At 42.6% G+C, this 17,180-nt stretch overlaps 1 protein-coding gene across 1 annotated transcript in view; it reads left to right on the top strand.

The window, feature by feature from the left end:
• The first annotated feature begins 668 nt into the window (after positions 1-668).
• The window catches only part of LOC113438739 (BOS complex subunit NOMO3), a 34,827-nt gene continuing 18,315 nt past the window's right edge, over positions 669-17,180 (top strand). The window contains exons 1-16 of the mRNA XM_026704255.2: positions 669-865; positions 2,236-2,325; positions 2,739-2,784; positions 4,071-4,171; positions 5,110-5,216; positions 6,229-6,301; positions 8,073-8,225; positions 9,312-9,449; positions 11,866-11,955; positions 12,116-12,221; positions 13,311-13,461; positions 13,578-13,755; positions 14,850-14,991; positions 15,191-15,322; positions 16,160-16,296; positions 17,003-17,090. Of these exons, the coding sequence (XP_026560040.1) occupies positions 710-865; positions 2,236-2,325; positions 2,739-2,784; positions 4,071-4,171; positions 5,110-5,216; positions 6,229-6,301; positions 8,073-8,225; positions 9,312-9,449; positions 11,866-11,955; positions 12,116-12,221; positions 13,311-13,461; positions 13,578-13,755; positions 14,850-14,991; positions 15,191-15,322; positions 16,160-16,296; positions 17,003-17,090 (1,888 nt within the window). The 5' untranslated portion in view covers positions 669-709. The remainder of the gene's footprint in view (positions 866-2,235; positions 2,326-2,738; positions 2,785-4,070; positions 4,172-5,109; positions 5,217-6,228; positions 6,302-8,072; positions 8,226-9,311; positions 9,450-11,865; positions 11,956-12,115; positions 12,222-13,310; positions 13,462-13,577; positions 13,756-14,849; positions 14,992-15,190; positions 15,323-16,159; positions 16,297-17,002; positions 17,091-17,180) is intronic.

A 17,180-nucleotide genomic window follows, 5' to 3' on the forward strand; every position in this document is an offset into this window, starting at 1 on the left:
ATACACAAGTAAATTGCAAAAGCCCAACGTTTTGTAGAAATATAATAAACAAATAAACAGATACACAACTTGCAAAAGCCCAACGCTTTGTAGAAATATAATAAACAGATACACAAATAAATTGCAAAAGCCCAACGCTTTGTAGAAATATAATAAACAAATAAACAGATACACAAATAAATTGCAAAAGCCCAACTTTTGTAGAAATATAATAAACAAATAAACAGATACACAAATAAATTGCAAAAGCCCAACTTTTGTAGAAATATAATAAACAAATAAACAGACACAAATTGCAAAAGCTCAACGTTTTGTAGAAATGTAATAAAGAAATAAACAGACACACAAATTGCAAAAATTTGTAGAAATATAATAAAGAAATAAACATACACACAAACTGCAAAAGCTCAACGTTTTGTAGAAATATAATAAAGAAATAAACAGACACACAAATAAACAAATTGCAGAACTCCAATGCTTTCCCCTTTCTAAAAGTTTCTTTTTTTTCTAAGCGTCCTTCTCTTGAAGCCTCCGAAGCAACCGAGACAAAAACACTTCCCGCCTAGCACGGCCTGAAAAAGTAAACTTCCGTTTTCCTGGTCCACTCTGCCCCTCTGCGAAGAAACCACCGAGCACGTTGGCGGGCGCATGCGCCCCCTTCTCTTCCTGAGTCAGCGCTGGCCGGCGTGTTACGACGGTCGGCTCGGCGATGCTGGGGCGATGCGGGTCGCCGGCGAGGGGTTGTTGCTGGTGGTGGGCGCTGTGCGGAGCCCTCTGGGCCGGGGCCGGGGGCTCCGAGGACATCGTGGTGGGCTGCGGGGGCTTCGTCAGGTCCGACGTCGAGATCAACTACTCCCTGATCGAGGTGAGCGCTCGCCCTGGTAGGTAGGACGGGGTGGGGGGCTTGGACGGAGGGAGGAAGGAAAAGAGGAAGGTATTTAAAAAAAATCCGTTAATTAATATTAAAAGTTAAATTAGAAGTGACTTTTTATAATGAAAAGACCAGCGGGTCTCTCCAACCGTAGCTCTTTATTTTATTTTATTTATTTTATTTTGTCAATTGCTTACAAGATAATAGGTGTAAGTAAAAACATAGTTATGAATACATGGATACATATAAGAAAAATAAAAAAATATATAAAAGAAACAATAGGACAGGGACGGTAGGTACGTTGGTGCAAATCCCCCCTCTGTTTGTCTGTCTGTCTGTCTATATCTCTTATTTCTCTATAATACCTATCCATCTATATAATATCTATCTCTATCTCTATAACTGTATAATATCTATCTCTACTTACCTACCTATCTATATCATCTATCTTCATGTCTATCTATCTTCATTTGTCTGTCTGTCATCTATCTAGATCTCTTTAATACCTATCTCTATCTCTGTAATATCTATATATCAATCATCTATCTTCATGTCTATCTATCTTCATTTATCTGTCTATCATCTATCTAGATCTCTTTAATACCTATCTCTATATAATATCTATATATCAATCATCTATCTTCATGTCTATCTTCATCTGTCTGTCTGTCTGTCTGTCTGTCTGTCTCTCTCTCTCTCTCTCTCTCTCTCTATCTATCTATCTATCTATCTATCTATCTCTGTCTATGAAATATCATTCACGCATCATCACAAAATCTCCAGAACCGTAAAGTCTACAAATTTGAAATTTGGCATGTATGTTCCTCTTGACTTCTAGGTGCTCACTAAGAAAGGGTTTTTTCGAAATGATCATCAGAGCATTAGTATTTCCAATATTGTTGTTGTTGTTGTTATTGTTATTATTAACATGCTCTGATGTTCTACTCCCCCTCCCCACCTGAAAAGAAATCTGTTCCAAATGCAAAACACAAGCAGAGGAGACGACTTTCAGAGGGTTAAACCCTGTTGTTGGTTGTTGTTTTTCAAACCACAGGGGCTGGTTTTCACAAGAGTTCAAATGCAACAGGACTTGCACAACCCAAGACCTCTTCCATTTATGGCAAAAGAAACCAGTGGCCTCCTTTGAGATGAGAGCCTCCGATTAATTGGAGAGGAATAGCTTTTAAGACATTTTGGGATGAGTTTCAAATTGTAGAAGATTACTGTACACTGGCAAGATCCTGTCAATTGGCCTTGGCCAAGAGTTGGGTTCGATGGCAGCAGGACTTAAGTGTCATAAATCAACAGCTTTTCCAGAATAATAAACCATTTTTTCCCCTCCCTTTTCAATGTTTCTTCTGCAGATTAAATTGTACACCAAGCACGGCACTTTGAAGTACCAAACTGACTGCGCTCCAAATAATGGTTACTTTATGATTCCTCTGTATGATAAGGTGGGAGACTTCTCTAATAATTTCAAATAGGTGGCGTTGCCTTTCAGGTCTGCGTTTAAACAAAATCCTACTGAAACTGGTTTTTTCAATTTCATATTTGCCATTCTGCTGGCTGTGGATAATGGATGAGTACCTGGAGCTGTTGAAAAACCCACCGAGAAATTCATGAAATGTGTGTGTGTGTAATTATATTTAAGCAAAGGTTTCTAAAGGTAAATAATAAGATTTCAAAATGGATTGAAATGTAAGGTTTATGATTGGAGGTAGGTCAATGACTGAGCAGAAATTCCTCTGGGACTTTTCTTTGTCCCTGTCCAAAATCTTAACCACAATATTCCTTGTCAGTATTTATGATAAAGGATTGAATCGCAGTACAGTATAACTACATTTTTTTTTCTGTTTTCCTTTTTTAGGGGGATTTTGTCCTTAAAATTGAGCCTCCCCTAGGGTGGAGCTTTGGTAAGTTGCTATTTTTATAGAACACATTCCCAGATGATTTGAAGCTTATTACAGTTGTATATTTGTTTATAAACTATGTTATAATAAACTTAGTTGTTCATTACAGTTGTTTATTGAAGCCCGTCCCAAGTTGACTTTCTGATCTGCCCAATATCTGAAGTCTTGACCATTGAGAATCTTTAATTTTCCAAGGGCTGTGATTGTGTATTCATTCTTATTGAAAGAAATCCAGTTGTGGGTTGTTGTTTTTTTATGTACTTCCCTCTTACCATTTCTGAATCTCTGCAACTCAAGGTTGCACTCTGTAATTCTTAGTGTTTTGCTTGCAGATGTTTCGTTTACAGATTTATCAATATTTATAGACATTTCATTTACGGACCCTCCCGCACACTGATGATGTTACCTAGTTGGTTAATGAAACGTCTGCAAGCAAGCAGCCAAGCTCAGAGAGCACCAAAGCCTGAACTGATTAGAAGTGTTTATGCTCAGAACAATTACCAAATCTGCTTTCTATGCTTATTTGCTTCCATTGAAATCACTCAGAGGGCATTCTAGTGCCTTTTTACCAGTTGATAAGCTAGTGAGGGTTACTTTGCGTAGACATGGATTGGATTGTGCTTTAGGTCAGTCTTTGCACTTGGTGGCCGGATGGGTGTGGGTGAGGGAAACTGGGCCACGTGAATGGCGGCCTGGCAGGCACATGTGCATGCGCATCTCAAGTGTGCATGCATATGCGCATGCTGTTCTGGCCCAACCGGGTTCCCAAAGAGCAAACACAGACAAAGGCAGCAGCCCCCACCTTTTAAAGTTTAATAACAAATTCTGTTCTGAAGGCTGCTTTCCCCTAATTAGCTCCGACAAGAAAGACCCTCGCCAAGGTGTTTGTCAAGGCTGCCAAAAACCCAGAGATAAGAACTAATTTATTTATACGAACTAAGGTGTCCACCAGTTGAGCTTCAGAGCTTCTTTGCTTTCTGCAAAGAACGCTTTTCCAAACCTGGCTTTTATCCTCTTGAGGGAGGGGGCATTACCTTGCAGCCTTACTCCCAAGTCGCCTGTGCTGCTGTAATTGTTCTTTCCTCTGAGCAATCCTTTGTGCACATGCACTTGGCACAGGCTCCTTGGGAACCTCCTCATCACTGCTGCCAGCCCCCACAATCTCTGAAGGCAGCAGTCCACTCCCTGATGGTCCTGGCCCTTCATCAGATTCATCGCTCTCCTCAGCCATTGGAGCTACTCCTTAGAAGGGAAGAATCCCGTTTGAGGGTTTTGATCTTCCTTTCCAGAGCCAACGAGTGTGGACATCCATGTTGACGGCATCAACGACATTTGCAGTAAAGGAGGTGACATCAATTTTATTTTCACTGGCTTCTCAGTCAATGGGAAGGTGAGCGTTCCTCTTTTTAATTTTAATTGTTTTGGACAGTTGCCTGTGTTACGTTGTCTGTGCAGACCTGCTTGGTCCTCAAGACTGTTTTGTAAGTGGTGCTTGAAGACTCATTAAGGCTGCATGTTTTGGGGGGGCGTCTTCCTCTTGGGTGATAACACATTTTGCTATTAAATTTAAACATGCGCCAACTCAGAAAGCTCAAACTGCCCAAGGAGCTGCTGATCCAGCTCTGCAGTGAAATTATGGAGTCTGTCATCTGCACCTCTATAACTGTGTGGTTCGGTTCTGCAACCCAACAAGACAGACACAGACTTCAGAGGATAACTAGGACTCCAGAAAAAAAAAAAACAATTACTAACAATCAGCTTTCAAGAAGGACTTGTATACTGCATGAGTCAAAAAGAGGGCTGTGAAAATATCTACAGACCCCTCACATCCCGGACATAAACTGTTTCAACTCCTTCCCTCAAAACAATGATATAAAGCACTGCATGCCAGAACAACTAGACACAAGGACTTTTTTTCCCCAAACACCATCACTGTGCTAAACAAATAATTCCCTCAACACTGTCCAACTATTTACAGAGTCTGCATTACTAGAACTATTAATCTTCTCATCCTTCCTTTCACCCATCTCTTCCCACTTGGGACTGTAGGACTGTAACTTTGTGGCTTGTATCCTTATGATTTATATTGACTGTTTCCTAGTATGATTTGATTGCTTATTGTACCCCATGACTATTATTAAGTGTGGTACCTGATGATTCTTGAAGTATCTTTTCTTTTATGTACACTGAGAGCATTTGCACCAAGACAAATTCCTTGTGTGTCTAATCACACTTGGCCAATAAAGAATTCTATTCTAGTCTAAACCTTGTTGAACATCATGGCTTTTTCTTTTAAAGCTGAAAGGCGGTTTTATTCATTCCTTGCAGGTTCTTAGCAAAGGGCAGGCTTTGGGTCCTGCCGGCGTCCTTGTTGCACTCAGACATCCCAGCACAGGAGTGACCTTACAGAGCACAACCACTCAGCCTGGAGGAAAGTGAGTGTGAATTTGATTGAGATCTCACAACACTTTGCAGTAAAACCCATTTCCAAAGAATTGAACAGTATCGGCAAGGTTAGGACAGGGGTGTCAAACTCAAGGCCCCGGGGGCTGGATCCAGCCCGCAAGATGCTTAGATCTGGCTCATGGGACCTCTTGTGGTTCACTGGCAGCCTGTGCAGACAGCAGCGGAATCAGTGGGGAAGAACGGGGACCAATCCGGGAGTCTGGGGAGAACTCAGACGAGGGTCCTGCATCCGATGCAGAGATGGGGCCAGGACCATCTGGGAGTGGGGTGCTGACTCCGGAGCCTTCAAAGTCTGGCAGCAGCGAGGCAGAGGAACAAGGGGAGCCTGTTCCCAGTGCGCATATGCGCAGAGCTGCTAGAAGGCGAGAACAGCTGAAACAAAAGGGGCGACTCGGGAGTAAGGCTGGGAGGTGATTGTCCCTCCCATAATGGATAAAGGACAGGCAAAGGTGAAGAAACCTTTGTAGGAAGCAAAGTAGTTCACTCTGTTTGGATCAATTCTTGAAGCTCTGTGTGGACTTTGTACTTCGGCTGGTGTTTTATAGTTCATTTGGCACTCTAGTTGTTGGCTATTCAAAGGAGAGAAAGGTGAGTGCTTATCTCGAGGGACTGTTTGGGACTCATTACCGGCTGGGAATGAAAGTAACTACCAGCATTGAAATAAAACAAGTGTTGTTTTAATTAAGCGCGTGCTTAATTACGGTCTCAGGAAGCCTTGGTCAGAACAGGACCACCCTGGAAATAGTGAAGGACCGCCCCGTGGTGCCTCTGCCAGCGACAGGTGTAGCAATAATCATTCTGGTAGGAATGCCTGGGTGGTAATTTTGAGGACTTCTGGAGAATATCCAACCGGGGACATGGATTTTATTGTCCTGTTGGTCCCCAAAACTGGAGGGGGAAGTGAATTTTATCCATTGAATTTTATTTCAATGGATAGAAATGTTCCATATGGACTATTTTGGTGTCTTTTTCTTCTCTCAGATATGCCTTCTTAAAAGTGCTTCCTGGAGAATATGAAGTCTTTGCTTCTCATCCCACCTGGACTCTGAAAGAGGTAATAAACAGGACTGTTGGCCTCTTTAGTCGATTCCCAAAGGGAAAGTGATTCTTTCCCAGCTCAGTTCTCCCAAGTTATCTTTAGCGTGATTTATTGAAATGAAAGCAGCCGCGTCACAAGAATTCCCGCAACCGAAACTCCTTTGCGTATCGAGCCAGTTTATCCCGGTGACTTGTCAAGGTGGAGATTTTTCAGTTTTGAACTAGTGCAGCGCTGGATCTCTGCCCCGATAATGGAAGAGATCCACCCCTGTTTACATGAACAGTTTCCTGGAGCCAATCATTACACTCTGAAGTGGATGGGTTAAGGAGACGCTGTCCGTATCTTGATTATATATATATTTTTTTTTAAAAAAATCATAGACCTTTCCGCCATTCATATTTTCTTTGAGAGGGCAAATAGCAATAGCATTGAGACTTAACGTGCCACTTCCTAATACTTTACAGCCCTCTCAAAGTGGTTTGCAGAGTCAGCCTATCGCCCTCCAACAATTTGGGTCCTCATTTTGCCGACTTTGGAAGGATGGAAGGCTGAGTCACACTTAAGACCCGTCAGGATTGAACTCCTGGCAGTGGGCAGAGTTTGCCTGCGGCACTGCATTCCAACTACAGCACCATCAGGGCTTATACACATAAGTAACTTTCCCAAGATGAGTTGAGGTTCCCAGTCACACCAAGTCATCTCTTTGTATATTGTTTTAATCCAGCAAGCGGTGTACGTAAATCATAGTTTTTTGCCTTACAATAGGACTTAGACTTACACACCGCTTCATAGTTTCTCTACAGGTTCCGTGGAGGCAAAGAAACGCTGATAATAAGTTTCCCAGTCCTCAGCAGAGATTGGTATATTCAATGCAAATCTCCGTTCCTTTAGGACACCTGCTACAGAGTGCCAAAATATTACGGAGTTATGACTTTTGGCAGCCAGCTCAAGTTCTGACCAGATTGAAGCGGCAAAACTTGTTTTCTTTAATTTTATAATTTTTGTACATTCTCTTCTTGTGTGCAACATCTCAGCTTGAATATGAGCAGTAGGATTCCTTTGGGCGAGCCTCATGGCTGCCTTCAATTTCTTTTTCAGCCGCTGGCATTCAGGATCAAACCAATGGGGCCATAGTGCTTTACAGCCCTTTCTAAATGGTTTACAAAGTCAGCCTATTGCACCCCTCCCCCAAACAACCTGGGTCCTCATTTTACCGACCTTGGAAGGATAGAAGGCTGAATCAACTTCGAGCTGGTCAGGATCGAACTGCTAGCAGTCGGCAGAGTTTGCCTGCAATGCTGCATTCTAACCACTGCGCCGCTAGGATTTGATACAGCGATATTGTCAGGATTCCGGCAGTTGCCCTAATTAAATCATGAGCCTTGAGCCAAGCTTCAAAAACTTCAAAGAATTTATTAGGAGCGAACAGGTTGGCATGACCTCTGTGAAGCCGATTCTGAGACACGTAATTCATTGTCACCCTTTTGACCCCGGTTTCTCCCCATCCCTCTGGGTGTATCATAATTCATATTCTCCAACGGAACACTTCCATAGCCAAGAGTCATCAATCACATTCTCCAATTAGAGATTTGCATGGCAGACATTCCGGTAGCGTAGTTACAATCTTTGCAAGATAAGAATGGAATGCACTTTCAGTTCCAAACTGCTGCGCTGCTCTTTCAAATTTCTCTCCCCTCCCCCCACCCCTTTCTGTTAAAACAGGCATAGAAATGTTTTATGAGTTGACATATATATCTTGCATCACCTGTTGCTCTTGGTATTTCAGGCCACCACTACTGTCCGAGTCACCAGCTCCAATGCTTACGCTTCCAGCCCACTTATCGTGGCTGGGTACAATGTCTCTGGGTCTGTCCGAAGTGATGGTGAGCCGATGAAAGGGGTCATGTTTCTCCTTTTCTCCTCTTCGGTGTCAAAGGAGGTCAGTCAAGATGCTATGAACCAAAACTATTGGTATCAATTAGCTCCTCCATCGATTGGTTCCCTTCTCCGCCTTGTGCCACGTGTAGTACTTGATGATGGCAATTCCATGTAGGAAGTCTCGTCAGGCTGAGTCTGTTCTGGAACCAATTAATCATTGGCTCCTGTTGTGGGTGGCAGAATGGACCGTACCATTCTGTGTCTGTAGGGACTAATGTCGTAACTGGAGGACCATCTGTAGAGATTAAGTTGATGGAAGTCTACCTGTAGGGATGGCCATAACTTGAGGACTACCTATAGGGTTTAATGCCATAACTCAAGGATCACTTGTGGCGATTCATCTTGTAACTCAAGGACCACCTGTACGGATTAATGTCATAACTCGAGGATCACCTTTGGGATTAATGTCATAGCTTGAGGACTACTAGTAGCAATCAATGCCATAGCTCAAGAACCACCTGCAGAGATTAATGTTGTAACTTGAAGCTTATCTGTAGGGCAAGGGTCTTCAAACTTGGCAAGTTTAAGACTTGGCAAGTTTTAAGATTTGTTCAACTCCCAGAGTTCCTGACCTAACATGACTGGAGGAGGAATTCTGGGAGTTGAAATCCACAAGTCTTAAAGCTGTCAAGTTTGAAGACCCCTTTTGCAAGGATTCACGTTGTAACATGAGGACTACCTGTAGGGATTAATGTAACTGGAGGACTACTTATAGGGATTAAAGCCGTAACTCGAGGCCTATCTGTAAGGTTTAATGTCATAACATGAGGACCACCTGTACGATTGAATGTTTTAACTCAACGATGGTAATATAGGGATTAATGCTGTAACTTGAGGACTACCTGTAAAGATTAATGTCATAACCTGAGGACTATCTGTAATGATTATTGTACCTCAGGGACCAACTGTATGTCGTAATTCAAGACCCCCTGTAAGGATCAGTATTATAACTCAAGGACCGCCTGTAGGATGAACGTCATAACTAGAGGCCTACCTGTAGGGATTAATGTCATAACTCGAAGATCAGCTTTGGGACTAGTGCCATAACTCGATCACCTGTAGGGATTAATATTATCTCTCTGCACAGGACATTATGGGCTGCAATTCTTCTCCGGTTGATGGTTTTCCCGCATGGGACGATTCTCTTGCCTACCTTTGCAACGTCATTTCTAAAGAGGACGGCACCTTCACCTTCCAGTCTCTGCCGAGTGGCAAATATGCCGTGGTGAGTAAACTGCCAGAAGATTTTCCTCAATAGCGCAGTGGCTTCAGAGGTGGTATTCAGCTGGTTCGGGCCGGTACTGGTGGCAAAAACGTTGACCAGTTTGGAGAACTGGCAAATACCACCTCTGACTGGCTCCGCCCCTGCCACCGCCCTTTCCCATCCTATATTTCATTGATTTTTACCTCAGCTGATTTGCGCGCCTCAGCTGAGGTAAAAAAACAGCTCACCTCACTGAGAGCGATGTTTGAGTGCTATACATGTGCGTGAAGCGATTTTTGAGTGATGCGCGCGTGCAGGATGTGATTTTTTAAAAATAATTTTATTGAAAATAGACATTTAAAAAGTCTTGAACATGATGGACTTTCTTTGACGTACATTTCAGTCTTTATATTTTATACTAGAAAAAAAACATTAAGCAATATAAGCATTTAAAGATGTCCGATCCGTGTATCTGTCATTTCTTCAGTGGAAGAAGAAAAGGGCGGGGGAGGCTGATAAAGAAATCCTTTCTTGATGTAACCTGAATATATTTAATCTTATATCGAATTTGTATAACCCACACATGATACAATGGAGGGAGAAAAGCCAGATGGCCACAACTATCACCTCTGAGAGGCACAGCCAGGAGATGAGAAGATCATAAAAATTCCACAGTGAGATGTGTCCTGGGAATCTCTGGAAAAGTTCGTTCTAAAAAGCGGGTGGGGAAACTGGGAAACTGGGAAACTGTGAAAAAGATCATTCCTTACAAAATTAACACACTGGCTTTTGTTTCACTAAATACACATCGAGATAAGGGGAGGGGTTCTAAACTCCCTTATGTATCCCTGTATGCCTGAGAGACCTCAGACTCTGCTTTGAACTCCTACAGGAATTGTCTCATCTCAATAAAGGATTCCTTTTTGATACGTTTTGAGAAGTGCATTCTAGTTGAGTGAATGGGAAAAGTTCTGTAGCCTGACATAATACATGTATACATCCATATACATATTTACATTTAGTCTTTGTGTCATTTTATATCTTATTCATTGTACTGCATTTCAATTATGTTGTAAATTTAATTTACATTTTATAGACTTCCTTTCATATCCCTCCATATATAAGAGTTGTTCCATACTTTATAATATTCTGATATGTCTTGTTCTTTCCAGTCTAATGTCAAACTGTCTAGTTCAGCGCATTGAAAAATCTTACCTATTGTTGCTTCGTCAATTTGGAATCTTCTTTTGACTTCCAAGTTTAGGCAAGCAATAATCTTGCTGTTGTAATTACATGATTAATTAGGTAAATATCTGCTTTACTAAAATTCTCTAGTTATTCCTAATAGGAACATCTCTGGTATAAAGTTAATTTTTAAGCCTGACGTGGTCTTTTGAGCTTGCACACACGCGAAGTGATCTGTGACTACTGCGCTTGCGGGGGAAGTGATCTTAAGAGTGCAGAGTGTGTGCGCAAAGTGCGCAGAACCAGTGGCGTGCAATTTGGAATGCCCGCCACTGGTGGCTCCTGACTGCGTGCGTTCTGCTCTAAATCCTGCCTTGTACAGGGAAAGCATCGATCGATGCTCTTCAGAATTAGCGGAGGGTTTAGAAACTTAATTTGGAGAGGATTTGTTTTCTCCCCCGGCAGGACTCATCTGACTTGCAATATCAATAATAATGCAAGCATTGATGAAATTAAATGGAATAATCTGCTGATCGGGGTGTGTGTGTGTGCCAGGCCTCAGGCGCATGATTTCCGCCTAAGAAATTCATGTCTGCATTAATGTAGTCGTGACGAGCTCAGCAAGAAATCTGTTAGCCGTGTTTATAGTTATTCAACCTGATTGAATGTTTTCGGCTGGGTTTCACCTCGCCTTCTAGTTTTGGACGCCACTCAGAATCCGCTGGAGTTGGGAGGTTAATAAATTTTGAATAATAAACTGGCGATTGGTCCCAGTGGTTATATATATAAAAAAATTCTGAGCCGCATTTGTGCTGATATCCTCAGATTTTAATCATTCTTAGGTCTTGGTTAGGACGGTTAGGGCTTGAATTATTTAGTTTCCATCAGTCTATGAATCTGATTATAATACATTAGTGAGAAAGGACATTTGGCTTTTCTCCCCTTCGATAGTAAATTTTACTCCGTGTGGAACTAATCCATTCTCTCCAGACTGATTCACTCAGAAAGCTGGAGTGTTGACAGCACACTAAACTAATTTTATTGCTGATAGTCAATGGACCCCAAAAAACCCCAAAACAAACAAACCGCCCAACCCTAAAATCTAGATTTTCTAGCCCAGGTGCTAACCATGCATAGGAAAGGATTCTGGCTTGGCCATATATTATAGATATATCCAATAGGATGGGGAGAATCTCGGCTGGATCTGAACATTAAAAGACATTTTAAACTCTGGGTTGCTGTCTCCTTCCAGATACCCTTTTACAGGGGGGAGAGAATTACGTTCGACGTCGCCCCTTCCAAATTGGACTTTGTCGTGGAGCACGATAGTCTCAAAATTGAGGTAGGTTCTGGCGGAAGGCTGTATTGGCGCCCTTTCATAAATTCCGTTGGAAGGGCCATCTTTTGAGACAATGGACGCTTGGAACACTTTGGAACTGTTTCAGAAAGGGGAGAGACGATAAAAGTGCAACAGAGTTCAAATTCTGTCCCATCCTTTTCAGCCGGTCTTCCACGTCATGGGCTTCTCGGTCACGGGTAGGATTTTGAACAGCCCCGAGGGTGAAGGGGTGCCAGACGCCACCGTGATCCTGAATAGCCAGATTAAAGGTGGGTGCCAGTTTTGATATTGACCTGGATCAGGGATGTTCAACTCTGGCAACTTTAAGACTTGTGGACTTGAATAGAATAGAACTGGAAGGGACCTTGGAGGTCTTCTAGTCCAGCCCTCTGCTCAAGCAGGAGAACCTATAGTCCTATACTATTTCAGGTAAGCATGTGCTGGATGGGGATTTCTGGGAGTTGAAGTCCACAAGCCTTCAAGTCGCCAAGGTTGGACATCCCCTGAAAGATTTTGTATAGCAGCGACAGTCGTATAAAAGGCAATGCTGTGTTGTTGCAAAGACTTAGAAGAAATTTGGGGGTGGGGTGGGGTTTAAAGGCTTGAAGAGGTGCTGAGATTACTATTTGGGCGGGGAATTCCTGATCTGTAGCCAGGAAGTCAGTAGGGATTCTGAAAGTTTTAAGTCCCAGTTTCTTTGGCAATGGATAGATTACCTTTTATTTTTCTCACGGTTGTGTTGTGGTTCGCTGGCAGCCGGTGCAGATGGCAGCAGAATCGGACAGTGGGGAAGAACGGGGACCAGTCAGGGAGTCTGGAGAGGACTCAGACGAGGGTCCTGCATCCGATACAGGGATGGGGCCAGGACCATCTGGGAGTGGAGTGCTGACTCCGGAGCCTTCGGAGTCTGGCAGCAGCAAGGCAGAGGACCCAGGGGATCCTGCTCCCAGTGTGCATGTGCATGGAGCTGCTAGAAAGCTAGAGCAGCTGAAACAAAAGGGGCGACTCGGGAGTAAGGTTGGGAGGTGATTGCCCCTCCCATAAGGTATAAAGGTCAGGCCAAGATGACAAAACCTTTGCAGGAAGCAAAGTCGTTCGATTGGTTCATTCTTGAAGCTCTTTGTACTTCGGTTGGTTTCTTTTCTGGTTCATTTGATACTTCTGTTTTTGGCAGCACTTCACAGGAAAGAAAGGTGGGTGCTTATCTCGGGGGACTGCTTGAGATTAATTCTGGCTGGGAATGAAAATTCCCAGTGTTGCAATAAACTAAGTCTTGTTTTTAAAATAACCGTGTGCGTAATTATGGTTTAGGAACCTGGGTCAGAACGGGTTGTTCCTTTTTTTTTTTCTGATTCCAGTTACTACCCGGTCAGATGGTTCTTTCCGTCTTGAAAACATCACCACCGGCACATACACCATTCAGGCTCACAAAGACCACCTCTTCTTCGATACCATGACGGTGAAGATTGCTCCCAACACCCCACAGCTAGCTGATATCATAGTAACGGAGTGAGTGTGCCCTTCTTAAGAGTGTCCCTGCCTAAATTGAACTGGCCGTTTTTCAGGCCGCTGTGTGAATCGTGGCATTTGTTTCTCCTTTGTTTAAACCAACCAACCAACTACAGATTCAGCGTCTGTGGGCAGATCTCCGTGACCCGCTTCCCCGATTCGATCAAGCAGATCACCAAGTACAAAGTGAACATGTGGCCTCAGGAGAAGGAAAAGGCTGTGCTGCTGACTACCGAAACAGATGCTCGTGGTGGGTTTTGTTTCAAGGCGAGACCAGGGTTATATGTTCTCCAGGTATTTAGAATCTCTGTTCTTTTCTTTGTTTCCCATTGCTTTTCTGGTTTTTTTTTTCCTGTTAGAAACACATTTGCTCTTGTTTCCTTGGGATTTTTATACTAGAAACAGGAAAACTTTTTTTAAAAAAATCAGGTTAAGAATTGCTTATTTCTACTTTGCAAATGGACATTTTTGCTGTCTGTCTTTTATTGTTTCAATGATCAGTTTCTCCGTTGTAATTTTACCACTCTAAATACAATTAACATCTTATCTTATCTTATCTTGCCTGCCTGCCTGCCTGCCTGCCTGCCTGCCTGCCTGCCTGCCTGCCTGCCTATCTATCTATCTATCTATCTATCTATCTATCTATCTATCTATCTATCTATCTATCTATCTATCTATGTATCTATTTATCATCTATCTATTTATCATCTATCTATCTATCTATCTATCTATCTATCTATCTATCTATCTATCTATCTATCTATATTAAACTAAAAAAAAAACAACACAGGGAAACGGGGGCTTTTAATCTTTTAGACCATGTCCCCTTCTTCATTTCATCTAGATTTTATTGCTATTATTCAATTTGTTTTTGCACCATTGGCAGTAAAAATGTCTTCATTTTTCAGCTGCAGAGGGGAAAAAGGGGTAATTATGCAATCTTGCATCTTTTGGATTGCAGTTCCCACAATCTCTTAGTAGAGTCCGGGGCTAAAAAGGATTCAGGTTTGGACGGCCCCTCGGGATGTATTATGCCTCCTTCCTGATTAGTTTACCGGCTTTTTCTGAGTATAGAAACCAATGGGCTGCATGCAATTTATTAAGCCAGGATTCCTCGTGTATCATACGTGAGGATCTGCTATGTCGCAGTGCCCGGGAGCCTTGATACCTGCTACTTGCATTGATTGCAGTAACAGAACAGGGAAAATCCTCTGTGGTTCTAAGACGACAGGTTAAAAAAGTAAAAGAAAGATTGCAAAAGTCGTGGCAAACATCATCAAAAAGGGCCATGGGCTGACAGGAAAGGCCTAGAAGTTTTATTTTTTTTTAATCGGGTGTTTGGTTTTTTTCCAGTATCTATCCTGAATTCCAGAATTGCTTTCCTGCAGGTCATTGTTCCCGACGCGGAAGTGAGAGCAGGACTTGCTTTAAAGCCCAAAGTGTTTCCTGTTACCGTGGCTTCCAAGCCTGTGCTGGATGTGATTTTCTCTCAGTTCTTGGCTTCTGTTTCTGGGAAGACCACTTGTTTGGGTAAGCTATTTTTTCCCTCCAGGTCCACGAAAAGCACAGAGTTTGACCTGTCCTGCCCTATCTTGGCTTCTTTTGCGTTGGGCATCACCTTCTGATGGTCCGTGAAGTTGGACTCCCAAGGGAGCCAGAGAAAAGTGACTCAATTCACCTTGCCAACTTTTTTATGGCTCATCTGTCCTCATTCCTGGCTTTCTCGCAGATGCTTGCGGGGAATTGATGGTGATACTTCAATCCATCCTTCGGCCTGGAGAAAAACGAAGCCTCCAACTTACAGCCAAGTCAACTTCCTTGGCTTTTACCTTTGAAAATGTCCTGCCGGGCAAATACAAAAGTAAGAATCTTGCACGTCCTCACATCTTTTTAGAATTGTGCTTATATCAGGTTCCCTTTCTGCTTCTTTCCATCTTGAGATTTGGCTGAGGACCAGTTTGGTACAGCAGTTGAAAGGGTTCAGCAGTACAGCTTCTCTCTGTTGCTCATTAAAGCAGTTGCATCGTTTGGCAGGTTGCTATTTGAATGTGAAAAATACGTGCGTGAATGAACCTAAAGCAGTCGCCTTATTAATATGTCATTTTAAATAAATAACAGTTGGACTCATATGGATGGAGGTAAGCCCAGTAGTTAGAATGTAGTATTGCAAGCTAACTCTGCCCGTATACCAGGAGTTTGATTCTCACCAGCTCAAGGTTGACTCAGCCTTCCATCCTTCCGAAGTGGGTAAAAAGAGGACCCAGATTTTGGGGGGGTAACATGCTGACTTTGTAAACCGCTTAGAGAGGGCTGAAAAGCACTATAAAGCAGTATATAAGTCTAAGTGCTATAGTTTTGCAGGGAGTCCTCAACTTACAACAGTTCGTTTAGCAGCAGTTCATTTTAAGAAAAGTCCTAAAATGGCGCAAAGCTCGCTTAACAAATATTTCCACTTAGCAACATAAATTTTGGGCTCAATTGCGGGTCACAAGTTGAGGACTACCTTTGTGAGCTAAATGGACTCCGTTTTAAAGCATGCCCTAGCCTAGAAGAATATATCAGCTTTTTTCAGTATTACTCGGTTTAAATTGGCTGATCTTTGGGTGTGCATGCTTGGGCAGTGTTGGTTATTTAGAAACCAAGTTGATTAGTGAGGCTTCTCTTTCCATGAGCCATTTTTCCCCCCCTTAATTTAAAGTGAGCATCATCCAAGAAGACTGGTGTTGGAAGAATAAATCCTTGGAGATAGAAGTTGTGGAGGAGGATGTATCGGGCATCGAATTCCGCCAGACAGGTTACATGCTGCGATGTTCTCTTTCCCATGCCATTACTTTGGTAGGTAACCAACTCAAATGCATTAAACTTTTTGCAACCGTTCCTCTCCCTTACAGAGAGAGAGAGAGAGACTTATGGTGTTGAATAAGTCAAAAATATGAAAGCATAAAAACAGCATATAAAATATGCAATTTAAAAGGGCAAGGAGGAATTAAAAATTCATATTAAAACTTAATTAAAATAGGAGGGGATTTGAGGTAATCAGCCCTACAGCTATTTGCTTTTCCATGCTCCCCCAAACAAGGTGTCACGTTCCTGTTAGAATCTGACTCCGAGGGAGAGGAGGAACAGCCAACAGGGAGGGGGAGTGTGGCCCTGGAGGTTGCGGGGGAAGCTGCCCACTGCAGCTTCCCCATGGTCGTGTGATCAAAATTCAGACGCTTAGCAACTGACTCATGACGATTTCGGTGTCCCGGGATCATGTAATCGCCTTTTGCAACCTTCTGACCAGCAAAGCCAACGGGGGAAAGCCAAATTTACTTAAGAATCATGTAATGAACTTCATGATTTCAACGATTCGTTTAACTCCGTGGCACAAGAGATTGTAAAATGGGACAAAATTCACTTAATAAATGTTTTCATTTAGCCAACGGAAATGTTGGGCTCGATTGTAAGTCAGGCATTGCCTCTCCATGAATGTCTTCTGGCTTAAGCCTTCAGCTTATTTCTCTCTCCATATTTTGACTGGGATATTAATGCTCTTTAGGAATTTTACCAAGATGGAAACGGACCGGAAAATGTTGGTGTTTACAACCTGTCCAAAGGTGTGAACAGGTTCTGCCTCTCCAAGCCAGGTAGGAATCCTTAGGGGACAAGTTGGAAACGAAAGAAGTTTCTTTGCAGTGCATTTTTGGAGATAAAGATGGACAGGAGACGATACTTTT

The sequence above is a fragment of the Pseudonaja textilis genome, chromosome 14 (genome assembly GCF_049901715.1).
Source record: "Pseudonaja textilis isolate UNSWEBS1 chromosome 14, rPseTex1.2, whole genome shotgun sequence".
Taxonomy (NCBI): domain Eukaryota; kingdom Metazoa; phylum Chordata; class Lepidosauria; order Squamata; family Elapidae; genus Pseudonaja; species Pseudonaja textilis.